The following is a 20,223-nucleotide window of genomic DNA, read 5'->3' as shown; positions in this document are numbered from 1 at the left end:
GAAGAGGGGTTATCTGAATATTCTTGTCCTCGTAAGAGTGTGTTGCATGGCAAAAGAGTCCCAGAGGACTGCTCATTCCTATGATCATTGGCCAAGTGTCATTGGCACGTAAACCACACCAGGGGCATTGACGGATGCTTTCTGGGGAGCAGACACCCGGAACTCTATGGATTAGCCTAGCAATTGGACAATGGACCGAGGACGTCAGGTCCTCTTAGTATAGGCCCTTCACTTTATTGGATTTATTCTTTCATCCAGAAGATATCACTTTTATGCTGGTTCTATATTTCCCGGAGTGCAGTCGTTTTTCACCCTCCCCTCCTCGGTTTAAGAGGAACAAGGAATTGCTCTGTGGAAATTGAGCCTGGAGACCAGGACCACCCTAGGGCTAGCACTGGAGAAGAGGAGCAGAGCCTCCCCTATGATATTGGGTAGTATCCCTGTAATTAGCACACCAAGTATTGCAGGGTAGGCTATTCCTTTTAGTGAGACCCTGCTTTTGGTCAGATCTTTTCCTGCCCTATCCAGAAGACAATCCTCGGGTTTGTTATGCACCCTTTTCCCAACCAACTTCCCCCTTCATTTAATCACCAATAAAAGTCATCATATTTCATATGATAAATGAAGAAACGGTCGATTCCTCAGTTCTAATGACCATCAGTACAAAGAAACGAATTAAATGCAAACATTGCATAAGCATTATATGGCACAATTAACATCAGATATTACAATCAAAGTTTAAAACTTTCAGTCAAAAATCCAAATTACAAACTCAAAACTAGAATAGAACATGAAGGCACACATACAACACTGTGTTGAACAAGGCACGGGTCAAGAACGACTCCTCCTTAAATTGGACTTTAAAATAACCTAGAATGAATCAAATTCACGGACGTCAAACTGTGTGCGAAGATATTTTTTTAAAGCACCTCTGTCACAATCTATTTTATATGGAAACTATGATTGCGTATAATTTAAGAAATTGAGTGCAAAGGTTTTCAAGTGGGCAGTTCAATATTCTGTGGTGCAGAGCAAATTTGTTTAATAGTTAACTGAATATCCTTGACTTTAAAATTTCTCTCACCCAGGTAAGTGTGTAAAATCTGATTAAATGTATCTTATGAGGCAGGCAATAAGTAAACAGAACGCCCAAACCCACCTTTCTAGCCCAGATATTGAAGTGCTAGCCTTGGACACAGGACCAGCTTGTACACCACAGGTTCAAATGCCAGAAGGCCCACTCAGTCCTTTGTCCTTTTCAGGTTGAAAAATTAAGTTCAAGTAAATTGGGTAAAAGACCTATTATTATACAGCACTTAGGAGTAGAAGGCATGCAGCGAGATGGAAGAATGTGCTTCTACAATATGCGATTCCAAGGCTGCATCCTATCGGAACAATGACTTCAAATGTTGGGTCAAAACTACCTACACTCCAAAAGAAGTTGGGAAAAGGCCACAATGAATGATTGTAGCTTCTTCTTGATTGCAGCTGTGACTGGTGAATATGCTTGCCCACTTTGGCCTGTTGCGGTACAACTGCGTAACACTGCACACAGTGGTGAGCTTGCTTTTGCCTGCTGACAAATTCGATCACACATTTATTTTAGTGTAAGATTGTTTAACAGTGCAGTGGTCCTATTAAGGTGGTCAGTGCTCGACTGGGATTCTGCTGGGTAGGGGATAGTTTGAGAGGACCGTCAAACCAATTTAATACACAAACCTACATCCATACAAACCATACCATTTCACCCTAAGGTTAGCCTTTTTAACAAACACAAATCAGGCTAAAGGTTTAGAAACATAAATTAACAGAAAAAACAAGAAGTAATGAATTGTTAAAGTCGAGATCACTGTTGAAGACCGCCCCAGGTCTTGAGGGATGCAGTAAGGAGATCATGGGGAAAGCACATATGAGTGCGTAGGATGGGTCTGGAATTGAAGGATGGGAAGAACATCACTTATGTCTAAGAGGAGTTGGGCACGAGGCAGTGCAATGCCATCCAGCGACGAATGGTGTAGAGACAGTGAGTGAAGCAGGAGGATAGTTCAAGGATGAAGGAGGGAAAAGAGAAAAAGATACGAGTGTCATCAGCAAAGAGATGGTATGAGAAACTTCTTGAAGGTGCCACCTATTCCCAACGCTCACAGGAACTGGATTCAAACGTTCTTTTCTTCCCAGCTTCCATCTCAGTCTTTCTAGCAGAAATTCTCTTTTTCACGTCACAGTCGATGTTACTTCTATTGGGTATGCTAAGTGATCCTCCCTCTTGGCACTTCTTGCTTTAACAACTGTGTTTGATAGAGCTGGTCACTCTACTCTATGCTCATATCTTGCTCTCCCACCTTTGTGTTCCCATTTCTGATTGGTCTTGGTTCCCTTCCCATCTTTTTAAATATTCCTACTCGGTTTCCTATGCTGGAAATAACTGATTTGGTCTCTCTCCGGGCTCAGTCCTTTACCCTCTTCTACTTTCTCTTTAAACTCTTTGGTTACATTTGTCGCTTCTATGTAGACACTCGAATTTCCCTTTTTGGACCAACTGCACTCTTGCATTTCAAACTGTTTTTCTGCCATTAGAAACTAGTTGCCCTTCTTCACGCTCTTCTCTTAAACTACACAGAAGCCAAAACCCTTGTCTTGCCTGCACCTCTATTGATGTGTGCACATGGTGATCAACACTGCCAAATAAATGGACTCTTGGTGAAAAAGGAAGGGAACAATGAGAGCACATTCAGGAATCAAGCAGAAGAACAAACACAAAGTTTCTAAGTGCAGACCGGTTTGAGATCAAACGAATGTGCGGAGGATGATAATTCAAAATATATGGGGTTTGATAAGAAAGCCTTCTTTCTCCTCTGGATTTACATTTGACGAGCAGGATCCCAAGCACGTGGAGAAGCTCAAACTGTAAAGATCTCCCAGGAAGGAAAGGATTCACTTTTGCTGTGAGATCGGAGAGATTTTGAAAGATATCCTGCAGTACGCAGACGGCAGTCGTAACTTCGGGGACAGCGGGGAGATGAGGTCCTCCCGCTTTAAGCTATGAATCGGCAGAATGTCCGCATTTTATCCAGACTGGTAACCGGGAAAACCAGCATAGACTGCGTTCACATAATCTAGTTTGGAATTGATGATCAGACCCACGACAATGCTCTGGAGGTCCCGGGGGATGAAAGGAAGGGTTTAATAAAAGACCCATTGAGCAAGGAACTGACCTGCTCATCAAGGCTAAAGCTAAATTCCCACATCAGATCACAGCCAAGTTCCTAACTTTCTCAGAGAAGCCATGGGAACAGCCTAGCAAGGATGGAGAAGGGAGAAGCCGGAAGATGAGAACTACCGTACAGCATTTGATGTGACACCAATAACATCACCTCTGTTTTGGAAGAGTTGAGCCTAAGGCTGCGGTCATGCATCCAATGGATAACCAGTTCAAGGCCATAGCCAAGCACCAAGAATTCATCCACTGGGCATTGACCTGCAGAAAAATGAGTGTGTGATCAGCATGCAAATACAACTGAAGCCCCTGGATAATTATCAAATTCACGGGAAGCACCATTTACACTGAACAAAAAAGGAGAGGTCCAGGAGTTCCTTTTTAATGGTTGTGGGTCATGGGTCTTCCAAGAGGAAGTATGGATGCCGTATCTTGAGAAGTGACAAGCCCGGTAATCCCGCACTAGCCACCATTTAAGTGGCTTGTTGACTAGCAGACGCACCATCCCACTCCCCTGTGGCTCGGCCCTCTCACGCAAGGATGGGCAGTTCCCATAACTCACAGAAAACCCTTGAGAGCAACAAATTACACTGTTAAACAAGCATTGGCAATGCCAAATGTTTCAGCTTTATTTTAGGCATGGGAAAGGCACTTGCCAGGTACTGCCATAGTGGTATTAACTGTTCATTGATGGTAGCAGGTGCAAATGGTGCGAGTACCTGGGCATCTACTAGCAGTGCCTGGCAAATGCCTAATACTTATACACAAGCTAAAACCATTGGCTTTGCTAATGCTTGGTTTCAGGAACGGACATGCACAGTGCTTATAAAATCGAGCGGCTGAAGGCAGAGCTGGTTAAGAAATTTTTATTACACCCAATTAAGTCATTAAGTCTCCAACTGCCTTGAAAAAAACACTGGCATCACTTCAAGTACATTGGTTGACAGCAATGCTTGATTAAAGTGAGCTCAAAGAGTTCCCATGAGGAGGTGTTTTAGGCAGGGAAGGACGGGAACTGGGTGGGAATGGCCACAGGGATTAGCATGGCCATGAGCAGTCAATGGGTGGGGGAGATAACCAAATAACACCTACAAGCTGTTTGTTCCTCCTCATATGCCATTTCTCCCTATCTGTACTCTAACGCAATAATTCCGGTTTATAGGTGCCGCAAACGACACCTAATAGTCCAAACAAAAAATGGGACTCAAGAGAGTCTAATAAAACGCAAAAGAAATGATAGATATAACAAGGTGGCCACATAATGAAGGCATTACATGTAACTTTGTGTTACTCTTAAAAAACATCTGTACATTTTATGATCAAACCATCACCATAAACTCGGAAGAATAATCCCATAAAATAGTGGCTATTCCACATAAGAAGAAATCAAATAAGCAACGAGCAAAGCTTTCTCAAGAAGCATAAGGAATTGACATCCTTAAACCTGAAAATGTCTCTGGCTCTACAGGAAACTAACAACGGAACAGCCCAAGGAAAACATGAGTGTGGAATGAACCTCAAATCCAGTCTTATCGTGACTGGCAATAAAACAAGGTGATTGATTGATTGATTGATTGTTTATTCGTATAGCGCCTATACACAATGTGTTTCAAAGCGCTTCAAGGAGGGGAGGGAACATGTGGAAAAATACAATGAACATTCTTTCAGTCCTTGAAACAGAATGTGAATAGAACAAAGATCAACTATCATAATCAGCCTGACGACATTTCAGATGGTGCTAAGGGGATGGGGTGGGGGGGGGAGAAGGAAACCGACAAGCGACTACATTACTTTGCCTGTCGGCAATTGAGGTAGTGCCGGAAAGTAAAACAGGAGGAGGGAGGGGAGGCGGGATTGGAAAGAAGGAGAAGGAGAGGAACAAAACGAGCGACAATTTTACTATGCCTGACGACAAATCAGATAGTGCTGGAGGGGTGGGGGTAGGAGGGGTTAACAGTAGGGAGGGGAGAGCAAACAAGCTGCAACAGATAGGTCTGGCGGACATAACTGAAGCGTAAGAGCAAAATAACTGATTGGGAGGCGGGGTGGGCAGGAGAATGAGACAGACAAGCAGCTACATTACTGGTGTGGGGAGAAGGTCATTTAGAAAGGCATCAGACTAACAGTTCTATGTGGATTTATAGACTGAAGCATCGATGATTGTTACAGATGAGGAATCAGGACATGATGTGATTTAATTTTAGCACAACATTCATTGTACTCCAAAACACCAAGACCAAGCATGGTTTATGAAAAATTATTAAAATTTGCTAGATGCAAGTGAGTATTTTTTTCAGCTAAAAGACATGTTTTTCAAAGTTTGCTCTAATGTTGGGTTACCCCATGCTTCACTTCCATGTAACCGTCAACAGTCTTCAGTTTTGGCTGCTGACAGAGACTAAACCCGTTGAAATCATTCTCAGGAAGCTGGTGGGGTCCCACTCTCCCGACCAATCTATGTTGCTTTAAAAAAATATTTTTAAGATTTGTGGACTGTTTCACCTCTTTTTCTAGTCTGCGTATGCGTGGTATATTATTTGCATCCTGGCAAAAATGAAAAATGCTTAAAACATGTTTTAAATGCAGTTAGTAAAGTATTGTGTGTTTATCATATCTGTGCACCATGCCTTCAGGTATCTCTTTTTCTGCGTGTTTTATCAGGATCTCGCTCTATCTCTTTTTATCCAATGATTCCATAATCGCAAAATGGATTTTGTTGACAAAACTATAATAAAGCGTGAAAGGTCAGGATTGAAAAGGCTGGTAAGATAGCTCAAGTGTGTTGAGTGCTCACTGCTGAGATATTCATGTGGTCTGCAGGTCGCAAGTTCAAATCCCAGCAATGCCAACTCAGCCCGTCACTTACCAACTTTGGTTGAGTAATAAAACCTGTATAGAAAAATTGTCTATGTAAAGTCCTTTGCTGAAATGCTACATACATAACAATATTACTATTATAGGTGATGTCAGTTTGGAAGTACAAAGATAACATAGATGAAATGTGTAAGCGTCGGGTGAGTGGAAACAAATGAGTTTTCTTTTTTTCCACCTGGACTAAAAAGGGAAGTTGGTAAGAGGTGGTAATTGTGGGTGGTAATTGTGGTGATGGGGAGGGGAAATCCGATAAGTTTAAACATAGTGTTGTGCTTGAAAAACAATGATAAAAGCTAGAAGAGATTTTGTGTTGGTGGAAAAAGAAGTTAAAAGGATCTGAAATCACAAATTTGTCTCAGATCAAACAGCAATATTAAAGATCGAGATCTAGATCTTCATGTACTTGCCTCTAAAAAGATATTGGCATATCCTTACCAACATGGTTCAACTTAAAGGTAAACTCTCTTAACTAGCCTTACTGAAAACAAAACATACAATTGGATCAATACGGGCTGCAAGCACACAATCTAACAATCTAGAATGTAGGCAAAACAGAAATTAGGGTTGGTCAATAAGACGGTTAAATGGATACTCTTATTAAAAAGAAACAGTGCAAGCCAAACTATGCTGGCTTATACTGTACACGAAATACACTGAGATTCATGTTTTAATAGGCAAGCACAACAAGATCATCTGGGTGAAATAGACGCACCAGAGTAGAACCAGAAATTTGAGAGGATTTGGAGAAACCCAGATCGACAGAAGAGGAAGTGACAGCAATCATGTTCTTTGCTAATTACAAGGCACGGGTGACGGAAAAGTTGTATTGATTTATTTAATGAAAAAAGGAAGTAGCACATCCCCAAGCTAAGCTGATCAATCACAAGAGACAACCAATTCCTGGGAGGATTCGACTACATCTCCGATTGTGAAGCTTGGTAAAGAACTTAACATTTTGGCCACATTTTTTAGTGAGGAAATCTAAGGAATCTTTGCCCCTTAAGGAGAGCATGTAGGAGACGTTCACAGTGTGTCAGCCATCAAAATAGACTCCAGGAAATCAAATGGCGCAAACACCCTTTAGTGGGAGAAATACCCAAACAGGGTAAGAAATAATAACTGTAGAAGTGGGAGAAAATACATGTAAAATAAAAGGAGAGATTGTTTACAAAGTTTATGAATTATTGCATAAATCTAATATTCTGTTTCCTAAAATTTGGTATGGAGATATAAACAAATGGTTCATACAGAATTTTGAAGACACTGAATAAAAAAAAATTAAGCCCAAGGCTTCACCAAATAAATCCCTAACAGAATTAGCAGAAATGAGGAAGACCAAAAACAAATACATATTTGTCCTCTCAAATGAAATCTATATCGTATTGGTCGGGGGAACACAGATGAAGGGTGGCTGAATTTAAAGCAAGCTCATGGATCAACTTGCCCTGGCAAGTGTAGCAGACCTAACTAAGCTGTGCTACTGTAAAAAGGTTTTAAGGTGGGCGCAATACCTTCAACCCCTATCTTTAATTTTAGATTCCCCCAATCCCCATTTCTTGATAGGCGTTATTAAGCAGGGATATGCAGATCGGGAATAGAGAGGGCTCATGTGACATGCATTGCTATTTAAGGAAGGAGGAGCATAGCCGTTCCTTTTTGATGGATGACCGTGAACAATACAAATGAATAAAGGGCAGCAGCTAGACTTCAGAAGAAGGTAATAGAAAGGTGGTCGCAACAGAACAAATTCACTTTCAGAGACCCATCATAAATGACTGTACAAACCTTTTGGAAATAAAATAAAATCATGAGAAGAATAACAGCTATACCATAACATGACAGCCTTTGAAAAATTAAAAATTGTGTAATTCCAACAAAAACCTGGAAAATCACTTTGGAGCAGTTAAATCCTTTTGTTGTACAGTAGCCAAAGGAAGGACGGCAAGTGCCTGTGGATAATGTGTGGCGCTCCATTGATCGAGCAAAAGCCAGACACAGTCAAACATTTGTTGGATCGGCTGTCAGAAAGCTGAATAAGTGTATTGCAGACGGTGTGTATGGTAGGAGGTGTAGATCTTCTGGAAGGAAGTGTGACCAATGAAAGTGATGTATTCAAGTCATGTTTAGCATATTTACCGCCATCGTATGGGCAAGTGAGTTCACCATAACTCAATATGAAGATCCGCAATCAACTAAAAAGGTTACGGTCCAAAAGCTGGAGTATGCGCAGAGCTTATTACAGACCATGTTATATGAATTGGCCCTATTCTAGCAATGCACAAGAATTAGAAATCCGAGGTGTCTCGTTAAGCATCAAGGGAAATAGACTATGCCAGTGGGTGACAGAATTTAGCAAAAAAACATGTTTCCTAGAAAAAAGAGAAGACGGATGACCGACTTCTACTGAACACGCGTCAAGGGATGATGTACAGTAATAGTGTATGATGGATGTGCCAGCGTCTAGCTCACTAACAGTTACCCAATCACTGGAGCTGTGATGGGGTATTAGATCCGCTTTTTAGTCTTTCAGAATGTGCTCGAGTTTGAGGGAAGAAAATGGCCACCATACTTAAAGGTGCATTCAATCACATTCCTTGAGCTATGAAACTTTGCAGGTACCCTGAGAAAATAATGAGCATACATTTATCTCAAAAAAAGGTTAGTGTGGGTCTTCACGGTGGGCACGGTCAGCAGGAGGGGATTCGGCCTTCACTACACGATAGCGTGGCATACATAACCCAACTTGGCCTGGAAGAAGCATAGCGTGCGTGGATAGCTCACTGATCCAGTAGCATGCGCGCATTAAAATACAAATCCTAATTTTAAACACTTACATTCGAACTGTTCAAAAAGTTCCCGACTGCGAGAAGCGAGGAAAGAATACACCTGAAAGTCGTATTCTTCGACAGCTGCTCCATCCCCTCTTTGAGTTCATACAGAGGCTCGGCGATTTCCTGAGGGTCAAGAAAAAAAACAAAAGGAGTTCCCTTTATTTGTGAAATGCAACACAGTTCAAGCACCGAACACAGAGAGAGATGCGTTCTCATTGCAAGACACAACCTTTCCAATGAGCACACTTGCGCTACAGCCATTCCTCAGGTGAATGGAGGCAACAGTCTCACACCCACCTTTTCACAAATACTAATGAAAGCAAAGCGCATTTAGCCATACTTTGAAGATGTTCTGGAAATTGAGTAAGCCACCTTATGGTAACACCTGACTATTTCCCTAACAAAATTGAGGTTCAACTGCAAACAGATCAATAAAAAGGACATGGATCGACCTCAGCTGACCCAATCAGTGCAAATGCTGGGTTGCATGTAGGATTCCAAAGGTGTCGTTTACTAAATGGCAACATTGTATTTTATTTGAAAATATTTCTTGTATGACAAGTCCGTATGAACCTGCTTGCAACCTTGAAGACCAGTGCCATTTCACGCTAGCCATTACATAGTTTATTTTGAGAAGAGAACTCTGTGATAAGAGCAGTTAGGAATAATAATGTGTTCTATATATAGCACTTCATGATGTATTCCTCCATCTTCTAAGTGCAGTAATGATCAGTGCAATCATCCCATTTTATAGTTCTAAACTTATCGCTCTGTGGGATATGAACAGCTGAAATGGTCCTGCTGTAGGATCCGAACTTGCAAAGTACAGGCCCGCATCATGTGAGAGACTGGCACTAACCCTGTGACGTGCCCACCATGCTCCTATGAGAAACCATGTACTGGGGCTAACTTCCCTTGTCTCCTCTAGTAGCGGTGCAGACCCTGAAGAAGCAGACCTCCAAGCATTGCAATGATGAATGTTGGATGGACCTTTGAGGACCAACCACTAAACAGAACCATTTTTGAAAAAAAGCCAGCATGGCCATAAAATTCCAGCCAATAATTGGGTCAATTTTCCCATTAGTGGATTGGTTCATTATGGGGCTTCCCGGAAATGTACCAAAATGTCACCTCCAGAATTCTGACCGCCAAAATGTGGGACTTTTTTTTCTGACACCACATATATATGTGGGGGGTATGGGATATAATACAAGTATGGGGGGGCTGGAGGGGGGTCTCCCCCTGCACATGTATGTGGTGTAAAGGGGTTTGAACCAAAAAAGTCTGCATTTTCGGCGATCAGACTTCTGGGGGTCGTAGTAATCACAGAGATCTGCCGATTCCTAATGGCACCATCTTCGTCTAATCCGGCGGTCCTGCCATCCTGTTTGTATTAATGTCTCCTCTTTTAGCACCTTAGTGCTGATTTCAAACTCTCATGGAGTGGGTTTTCCCCAACTGCTGGAGAATTTCAGTTCAACTCCAGTTTGCCATCCGGTGCGCTAGCCCCGGCATGGAGGTATGCGGATAAATCCGGCCCCACACATGGAATTGAGATCAGGTAATTAACAGTCTGTCAAAGCAACCGCTTGCCCGTCTTGTGTTGTCCAACTGTCCTGCGGCTTTTGTCCTGTTTTTCTTTGTTGCAGGGTTGTCTCAGTCCTGTAGTGACACCGGTACTGGAGCACGATGATGAAGCCTCGTTCCGCTGGATGGTGCAGGGCATCTTTACTGATTGTGACAGCGACTGCACTCTAGGAATCCCCAAGGGTGGACTGGGAAAGCTCCGGAGGTGTCCACCATCGACCACCTCCACCGGCCCCGTTAAGGAGCAGGTGGATCCCCCTGCACACCCAGAGTATCCAACCTCACCAGACCTTACCTGGCATGCCATAGGTACCGATGCGCTGCTGGGTGCTTATCTACCTACATTGGCCCAGCTGTGATAGCCAAAACAATAGTTGGGGTTCTGCGTCTGGCTTCCATTAGCTACTGGGTGCAAATCTCTCATGAGTGAGTGACTGCTGCACTAGCCCGCCAAGGCCTAAAGTGTGGCGAGAGACATCCTGTGGCTCGATATTGCCAGGCACTGATCTGGTTTGATACCTCCCAGATGCATGGGAGAAAGCCAAGGTGTTCCTGCCCTACCCAGGGCCGGATGAACCATGGAGCCAAAGGTTCCTCTGCATCAGCCTGATCTCAAAGGGGCCCCCAAAGCAGAGGAATTTCACAGCCCTGCATTCGTATTTTTCACCTTTCGTTGTTCAGAATCGGGCCTGGACCGTTTTAAAGTATTTTCTCGTATTCTTATGCTTTAATTGCAAGAGGAAAGAAGACAGCGAAATGTTAAAAATAGTGCTACACAAGACCACATTGTTGTACATCACAAATCTGAAGGGGGACATAGAATTATTTGCACTTTGCTTGTGGACTGGGGTGGGGTGGGAACAAAGGCAGACAGTGAACTTAAAGCCTCTTTCCTAGCAGTACACACTAAGTTCCATCTTCATCCAACTTATCTGGCCGACGGTCCAGCCTCTGCTTTTTCCTCTCTAGAAAGAATTATAATTAGTTATTTATAATGCACTTAATACCCAGAGGTTTCTAAGCACGGACCCGGGGATCGAACCTGTGGTGCTCCATCTCATCTCGTTTCCAAGGCAAACGCTTTGCCACCGAGCTATCCTCCTGGACAGACATTTTTTATTTTTAATTAAAAAGATGTATCCGTTGAGTTTTTGTGGCATTGCAGGTAAGGGGGATTTAAACTTCCAGAACTACCTGAAAGAGTAACAGTAGTGGGAACCTTAACCTGCTCTGCGTTAAACTGTGGTTCACAATAGTGTCCACACATGACAGAACACACACAGGCCTCTGGGAGGAATGTGCACAGGGCACTTCCTAGAACGCATGGAGAATAAGGGCCACACATGACACTGCCACGCTAGACCGTAAAGCCCTCAGGCCAACCAGCCGCCAACATTATACATTCATTGCAATGAAAGCAAAGGCGCAAGACAGGAGCCGAGTATAGTGCCAGGCTCAGCGTGCGCATCTCAAACTGGAATCCCCAGTACGGGGCGATCTAGAAAATAGCATCACTATTATGGCTAACTTGTAAGTAACTAAAGTACATTATAAGCAGACACAGGAAAGTAGAGAATATTGGAACAAAAATAATCCCCGTATTTTCTCGAATCTAGGTTATTTATCGAATGCACAATCTCCTAGATACTACTGCATGCGTTTATTGCTGCTGTAACATATTTTTGCAATCATTTTGCTCCCAATTGTATGCATAACCGGAGCCAATTGCCTCTCTTCAGCCATTAAAGGATCTGAGCATGTTTTAATTCCTCTAAAAAATAAATCAGCAACACCATCTGACATTAGGACCCCCAGGTGGACCCACATGTTTACAAACAGCAAATGTGCCTTTGTATAATGAGGATGTTGGAACCAAAAGCGTACTCACTGCTGGCTTTCAAGAACCATCAGTTTATTTAACCACGATTAAGGCCTTTTTTTTAAATAGAGCACAATGCGAACTGAATAATTTCTAGGGTTTCCCAATGTTGATAGCTAATGCACTGTGCGTGTAAACGAGTTCCACAGGATCACACATGTTGGTTAGTTGGCAAAGAAGAGATTTAAGCCCAGTCAGCAATTTGGGCATTTGGCCACATATCAGCACAGCTCTAGTTTGTACAGTAGTTCTTGAGATTTAAGATCACACAGTGAAATAAAATGCATACTGTTACCTGCTTGAAGTCAATGTTTTACACAGCATGGAGCTTGTTATGCCCCCTCCTATTCCTAATCACGCAACATGTTTACTACTTCAGGTACATCCCACTAATAGTGACTGCCAGATGCCAATCAGAGCTGTGTTTGCAGCCATCTACTAATTGCCCCATTTTTAAGATGATCTGCTGACAACACCGGTATCTTAAAAACATATTTGACAGACTGTCATTCTCTTTCTTTCTTGGTACATGAAGTGCAAAGCAAAACAAAAAAATACAAACAGAATTAGAGCGTGTAAATTATTCTCAGCTCTCTGGCTTCAAACAACTGATCCTGCGCCCTCAAAGTACCTGCGCCCCCGGCAGCAGCCCACTTTGCTCGTGCCAAGAAACATCACAGAAAGAAAGCAGTGAACGCTCATCAGTCTCAGCTGTAGAGACACTTGTGATCATCCTGCACTTGGGTGTAGAGTCACTGCTGTGTACAAAGCTCTCTTAGGAGACGTGTGTACTGCGAGGCCATTTCTGGGCTTGTCACTGCACTTGCTTGAATCTCCAGCACACCCTGGCGGATCGTGCTCCCAAACAAAGAGTTCACATCTCCAAAGGCACTCAGGCCAGCAAGGTATCGTGCGTGTGCCTCGTGAAGCAACATTCATTACAAACACATGCATTGGCAAAGCCAACAGTTTTGGCTTTGGAGTACGCATGGGATCAGCATTTTCTGGGCACTTCCATAATTAAATGGCATTCCTCACTTTCGCTGAATGGCAGCTGTCCCAGATGCACTTTCGCAGAATTGTTTACCTTTTTCTTTTTTAGCACAGATGAGAGGCTATGGGGGTCTCACTCTGCTTTCGGTGGTAAAATAAAAAGGAGTTAAAACCGGCATGGGGGAAAAATATTCCTCAAAGCTTCATTGATTCAATTAAGCTGCCTGGCCATGATGTGGCAACGCCTTGGGAATGGTGCTAGCACCAGGGCATTTTATGGTATTGCCTGGCAAATGCCTATCAAATTGCCTACACAAGAGCCAAAATAGTTGACTTTGCCAATGCGGGTTTTCAAACTTCTTACGAATCCCATTCCCTAAGGTGCATATGTCCGCTTTTGCAGGGTGGTAAAATGAGGGCAACTGCGGAGGAAAATGCCACTTGTCGGGGATGGCCTCAAGGCAGGCGAGCGCACCTGTATTTCACACATGTCATTGCCTATCACTTCTCCAGTGCTTCTATAAAGCCCTGCAGGGAATGCTGGTATAGTGCAGCGCTCCAGCCCTAGCAAAACAAGGCCAACTGTGCACTTTATGAACGTCACTCAGGATAGGCCCGTGGCATAGCTCGGCAGTTACATATTCCAACCCAATAAGATAGCTCTGCATGTTAATGTGTGTGCAGCATAGATCGGTGTGTAGCCTGCTGGTTACAGGTTCCTTGTAAGGGAGCTAAGCTCATGCATTGAATCCTTCATTTTCTCCTCATGTTGGCTTGTAGCACTGTGACTACTATCTGTCTCACAGGAAAGAGGGATGGACCCTGTCCCATTAATATCTACACGTAGAGCGTGTCGCACCCGTCTGCTAATTTTCCAGTTGCCTTTGCTCAACCGCGCTAAGGTGGAAATGTATGTTTGGTTCAATGTCGAAATGACCAATCATTTTACCATATATAGGATAGGACAGCATATGAATAGTCTATTGCTTTCAAATTTTCCAAGAAGAATAAATCCAAGGTTTCCAGTTTGGCGGAGTCTGACAATCGGGCCAAATGCTGAACAGATGAGTCTTGGCTTGGTCCGTCAGCTGAAAGAAGCACCCTACGGCCCTGTAGACCCGTCAGGGAGGTGAGAGGAATGCTTTCACTGTAAGAAATTCCCACATTCAAGTATCACCAGGGGTAATCCACATCAATGTTTAGATCCTAAGGAGGTCATTCTCAGAGTTGTGTAGCACTCGCAAGCAATCAGAACTCCCGCTTGCACAGTCTTCACTTACTCTACTGCCCACAATGTGCGATCTCCCTCTTGAACACATCAATCCCAAGAGGTTCTTGGTGTTATATTCTGTGGGAATCTCACGCTCAATCTCCATAGAGTTCGTGTGATGCTAGTTGATGGTTTCTTGGGGGGTGTACGCTACTGCTCCACATATAATATCTCTTATTGTAAGAGGAAGGCAGTGCCAGAAGGACGACTCTAAACACTGCTCATGCTACAAACCACACAGAGGGGCGTGCAGTGATTTTCACGTTGGTGGCAATACAGCCATTTAATTCATTGAGCTTTGAAGAAACGCAACCACAGTACCACTGGCCGCTCATATCAGTGGTGCAGGCTCAGTGTTGTCAGTGGCTGCATTAGGTTTCAGATCTGATGTTATAATGTGAGGTTGTCGGGAGCTTGAAGAGTAAGTGACGTCAGGAACCAAGCAGTCCCTGATCACTACAGGCTTGTCGGCTCGACATCAAGAACATCTGCCTTAAGAAATATGCAGTCACTTGGACCCTGAAACAGCGGCATGTGCAAGATTGAGCCATATCATGCAAAAGTACTGCACACAAGATTCAGGTACTTGTGTTCATGGGTTTTCTTTTCATTCCTCAGGTTTTAACCGCAGCCATTGAATTCACAAAACCTGTGTCAGCCATATTGTTAGAGTATCCTAGAGTGCCCATGATTGCATTGCCATCTGAGTGAATGGTCACCGGAGGGTTGGGGTCCCTGGTGACTGTGGCATAGCTTCGGCGAAGACCAGACAAACTTGCTGATGCTGCCATAGGTGCCAAATTCTATACATTGTCCACAGGTAGCATGGCAGCATGTACGAGGAATGCAACCTTTCACCCAGTCAGAAGTGCCATTCAAGGAAAGGGGTGACTCCAGCCAAACAGGCCAAATAGGGAGCCATAGGTGATGTGGATAGGTTCCCCAGCATTCCTGTGCTTCAAAACCACCCCTTTTGATTCTGGTAAACAAATTATCCCTGGTCCTCTGATGTGTGGCGTCCAATACCAAACAGTTAGGTGGAAGGGGAACTAAAGTATATTCCTTGAAAAATATGCAAAAAAAATTCTTTCAGAATGCAACCTGTCTGGTTTGTGATGATTTGTTAGTCCTCGCTTTTTAGCACATGCCTTCCCGTATTGTTTTAGAGTAATTGCAATTGTATTTTCCCACTACAAATGCTCACACTTAACATGAGGAAACTTGACAACTCTGAAAACTCTGCTCTGGTCCATACCTGTGTGATAAAGTTACACATTCTTAGTCATTGGTCAATCAATTTTGATAAACCCTCACAGAAAAACCAAACAGATGGCATAAAAAGGGAGTAGATTGGTTTATAAAGTTTAAGAAAAAGGCTTATTCACAAGGGAATCATTTTCTTTTGGGCTCCTTAGCAGCAGTTCTACATTGACCAACCGACTGTGAATTAATAGGGATTTCTGCATTGTGAGGCTAATGAGCTTATCTTGTGGATTACTCACCAGTTCACTGTCACACCTGACAAAATGCCAAGCAAAGGAGTTCTCAAAATAAACACAGAAAAAAGTATTTGCTTGTCCAGATTACGACCGCGCTGGGTGTGCAGCACCTGACCTTCACCACAGCTCTGAGGCTCACATGGGAACCTCTTCCCCGACAAGAGCATTCTGTGAACGGTCTTGCAAATCTCTGGCCCCTGCAGAATTGGGGCCAGTGGATAGCATGATGTCTACCTACTACACCTAGTTGCATATTTTTGGTATTCCTACCGTTCCATGGGCAGACAGATTCAGCTTCACAGCACCTAGAGTAAAAGGGAACATTGAGAAGGGCCTGGGGTGAGCAAGGGTTGGAATTGAAGGGAACAGTGAGGCTTCCTTCACAACAAGACAATAGTTACATTCCTGAAGCATGTAAGATTAGACTGGAATTCATTGCGTTGTACGTTGTCTAGTTATAGGATCCCGTTTCTATATCAGAGGGAGAAAGAAAGGCAAGGTTTGGGGGTACATCATGTTTGGGGTAGGTGAGGGGCACCTGGCAGAGTTTATGGGGTATTGGTCAAATGGACTGGGAGGACACTTCTGGGGGAAAGCCTTGAATAACCAATGGATTTCAAGTGCTTCCCCGAAACCTAGGTGGTCTTTTTGAAGTCAGTGTCTCTAGGAGAGGGTTAGACATCTTGAGTTTTACATGAAACATTATTCTTCCAACAGGTCCTGCTTTTTTCCCTCATTGGCCAGAGAGTTGGCTTGAAACAGACAACAAGTGTGGCCTAGTGGGAGAGTGGGAAGGCGCTGACGTATGATACGGTCTACTAGGAATGCTGTCCAGTCCTGAACCTATCAGAGTTGCTTGGAGGTATTCTTTGGAGGCCTTGGATACACACAGCTTCAATGATCTACCAGGCTTGGCACGGCTAGATTCTGCTGTGACACGGAATTCGAAGAATGGGATGATAGATTTGGGCACATGAAGCTAATGGGTGTTTCTGGATACTCTATTGAACTGGTTCCAGAAAAAGGTTGGTATCATAACGCCTACATTCCAGATAAGTCTTCGGTTGGCGGGATGCCTATGGAGTCCGGCCAGGTAAAAGGTAAATGGATCATCTCAGACTTGTGCAACAGAAACATCGCCAATGTGAACCCGCGCAGGCATTGGTTGCGGCTAAACATCCAGTCCTGAACTGCTCTTAAGACCAGGCAAAAAGGATTTGTGAGTCATCGTTATAAAACTGGATTGGGATGGCAAAGGACTCAATCAAGTTGGCTAATAGCAACATATAGACATTGAACTAGGGTGAGAGGGAGTCCTGAATACTGTGTCATATGCAGCTGTTAAATAGCGGCAGTCAGCAAAGTGGGTTGGTCATCATGAGCAGCTCTGAGAAGATCTTCTGTGGGTTTAGTGTCTAAATCCAGGTATCAAATCATGTAACGGGCCATTAGACTTAGTATACCTTAGGATGTGTAACGTTACATGCTTGCCTAGCACATTTGCCTCCAAGGCTAGATCAAAAATCAAGAGAACAGTTGCTAGGATGTTATATGATATGATAGGTTATTTATAACGCACTTAATACCCAGAGGTTTCTAAGCGCAGACCCGGGGATCGAACCTGTGGTGCTCTGTGTCGTCTTGCTTCCAAGGCAAGCACGTTGCCCCTGAGCAATCCTCCCGAGACCGTTCGGCTCCACCTTCGGCTTCTTCGGTAGTGGCTGCACATTTGGCTCACTTTCGGGTCGTGGTCATTGAGGCTGATGCTATTGCGGCAGTGCAAAAGAATGTGGGCGTGCAAGAGTGTAGACATGCTTTTTCATTAAGCTCACAGGACTACCAGGGTCTTCACTTGCGGCAGAAGCCTTGATGTTTTTTTAAAAAATGTATTTCAGGATAAGGGTGCACCAAGAGAAGGAAGTACTACTCCCTGTTTGGGTGGAAGGGATGTGGGGAGCATGTTTCTCACTATTATGCCGAGAATTGATTTTGGCCATTTTTGAGCAGGTGGCACACTGTTGGATTTGGTACGGTGTGGGGAGTTCATTGCATATTTTGAATACCCCCATTATTCTGTTAGGAGCTTCCGGGATCTGGTTTGCATAATATTGCTTTTTTGCTCCTCACAACATGCATCTATTTTTGTAGTAGCATGTTTGAATTTTGCAAGCCAGAGAGGCACAGCTCCACCTCACTGATGAGGCCCAACAAGGCTGAAACACGTGTTTGGGGTTGCTGTTGGTACTCTTGTTCAAAGGAGGTTTGCCTGGCATTTCGGTGCTGGACTTCCCTTGTGGGTGGGACAAAGACTAATATGCAAATGGATATTCCTCCCTTGTGGAAAGTACAGTGCGCTAAAAGCGATGGCTGCGGACTCTCACAGTGGGTAAAAACCACAGAACAGGTTATCATGCCATGTGCTTTTGAGAGAGGGGCGCCTGCTACCTTTTTTGCAGTTGGCTTTTGTCTCGATCAGACTCTCGCCATGCTCATCCTCCTCTCCCATTTCAGGGATGGTAAGTTCTGGTCAAACCATTTATTAATGCTTGTGGTTATTGACTTTTCTTTCTTGACAATTTTCAGTGCTAGGACATCCAGGGGCTTAGCTATTTTAAGTGCATTTCTGGCAGTATTGACTGCTTCTGGTGTCGTTACTGGTACTGGTACTGTATCCTATTGGGCTAGATGGATGACACTGGTGGGCACAGTTTCTTTTAGGTATGGTAAGCTCTTGGCATGTGTTAGGAACTGTTTTTGCTGCTGCTTTAGCTCCATAGACATCAATGGGACACAATTACTTTTTGCTACTGTGTGCAACCTGTTGTAGGCACAGATGTGTTTACTTCACTGGGGGTGGGGGGGCACTCATCAGTCCCTGTGACTATCAGTGCAGGGGAACTCTATTCTCCGATATAACGTTCTGTTTATTTTTCCCTGCCCACATGACAAGAATGTGAAGTGTGGTGGAGGCACTTTGTGTCCCTACAACCGATTTGTAACTTTGTGGTTACTTGTATCATGTGTCTCGGATGGGTTGGAGGCAACAGATACTTCTAGCATTTTCATTTTTATAGTCTTGTGCACTTTTGCATTTTACAGCTTAATGCAAATAGAGAAACAAATGCCTGTGCCACGAGTTTTGGGTCTGTCCTTTAGCAATCTTGTGGTGTGGCCTTCTTCCTGACCTCACAGGGCTGAAACTGCAATTTTTGGAATGCCCTTTCCAGGGAAAGTTCCGGCATTACTAGTCAAAGCGGCTGTATGTGTTTGTGGTTGGTTGTGGGGGCTGGGAATGTCTGGTACCAATCCACACCCATGCCAAAGTGCGTCTGTTGCTGAGCGATGTGGTGGCCAGAGACTATACAGGATTGGACAGCCCCTGACAGTTTGAATGTTGCAGATGCCATTCATTGGTGGACGTGCGCAGGGGGGCTGGCTCCACCTCGAATGCAGGGTAATAAAGGGGACTCCTGAGGCAATTAAATAGATTGCTGTTTGGGCCAAGACCCCTACGGAGAGGACTATTATGCTGAAGACTCAGAAATCGCCTGGCAGCACCGCTTTCTTCAACTGTCCCAGTGAATCTCTGCTCCCTTGATGATCTCCAGAAAGCCCTTCATATGTGCTTCAACCCCTGGACCAGTGGGAAAATCAATCTCAACCCCTGCTTGAGGACCCCACCCATGCAAGTCTCTGGAAGGGTCCCGGAACGATCCGGTGAGCTGACCAGCTTATTCCTGGGCTACATCGCTGCATCAGTCCTAATCTCCTCCCCCAAGTTGAGCCTGGGTATGCCGCAGATCCTCTCCATACAAAATACGGAGCCTCCCCCTGCAGTTGCAGCTCTTCGACACAAGCATAGGGCCATTTCTTTCAAGTGGCCACAACTGATCACCAAGTGCATCATGTCTTGGGGTCTTCCGAGGTTGTCACCGGGGCGTTGGTTATTTCTTCAGCCCAATGAGGTTCCAGTGTCCAGAACCAATCCATTGGAGCACGGAACTGCAGACATTACCCGTACCCAAAACCTGATGCCAAAACGGACCGCTGCACCAGAGACCCCTGGACTTCCT

The 20,223-nt window shown here is 44.1% G+C and overlaps 1 protein-coding gene across 3 annotated transcripts in view; it reads right to left on the bottom strand.

The window, feature by feature from the left end:
- LOC138447928 (FH1/FH2 domain-containing protein 1-like) overlaps positions 1-20,223 on the bottom strand; it is a 546,688-nt gene that overhangs the window by 45,347 nt on the left and 481,118 nt on the right. For all 3 annotated transcript variants that reach the window (XM_069604454.1, XM_069604457.1, XM_069604458.1), the window contains one exon: positions 8,926-9,045. In XM_069604454.1, the coding sequence (XP_069460555.1) occupies positions 8,926-9,045 (120 nt within the window). The remainder of the gene's footprint in view (positions 1-8,925; positions 9,046-20,223) is intronic.

This window comes from Ambystoma mexicanum, chromosome 1p, assembly GCF_040938575.1.
Source record: "Ambystoma mexicanum isolate Mex_15411 chromosome 1p, UKY_AmexF1_1, whole genome shotgun sequence".
Taxonomy (NCBI): Eukaryota; Metazoa; Chordata; class Amphibia; order Caudata; family Ambystomatidae; genus Ambystoma; species Ambystoma mexicanum.
Note: the sequence above shows the minus strand (reverse complement) of the source record. Positions and strands in the feature narration are given on the sequence as shown.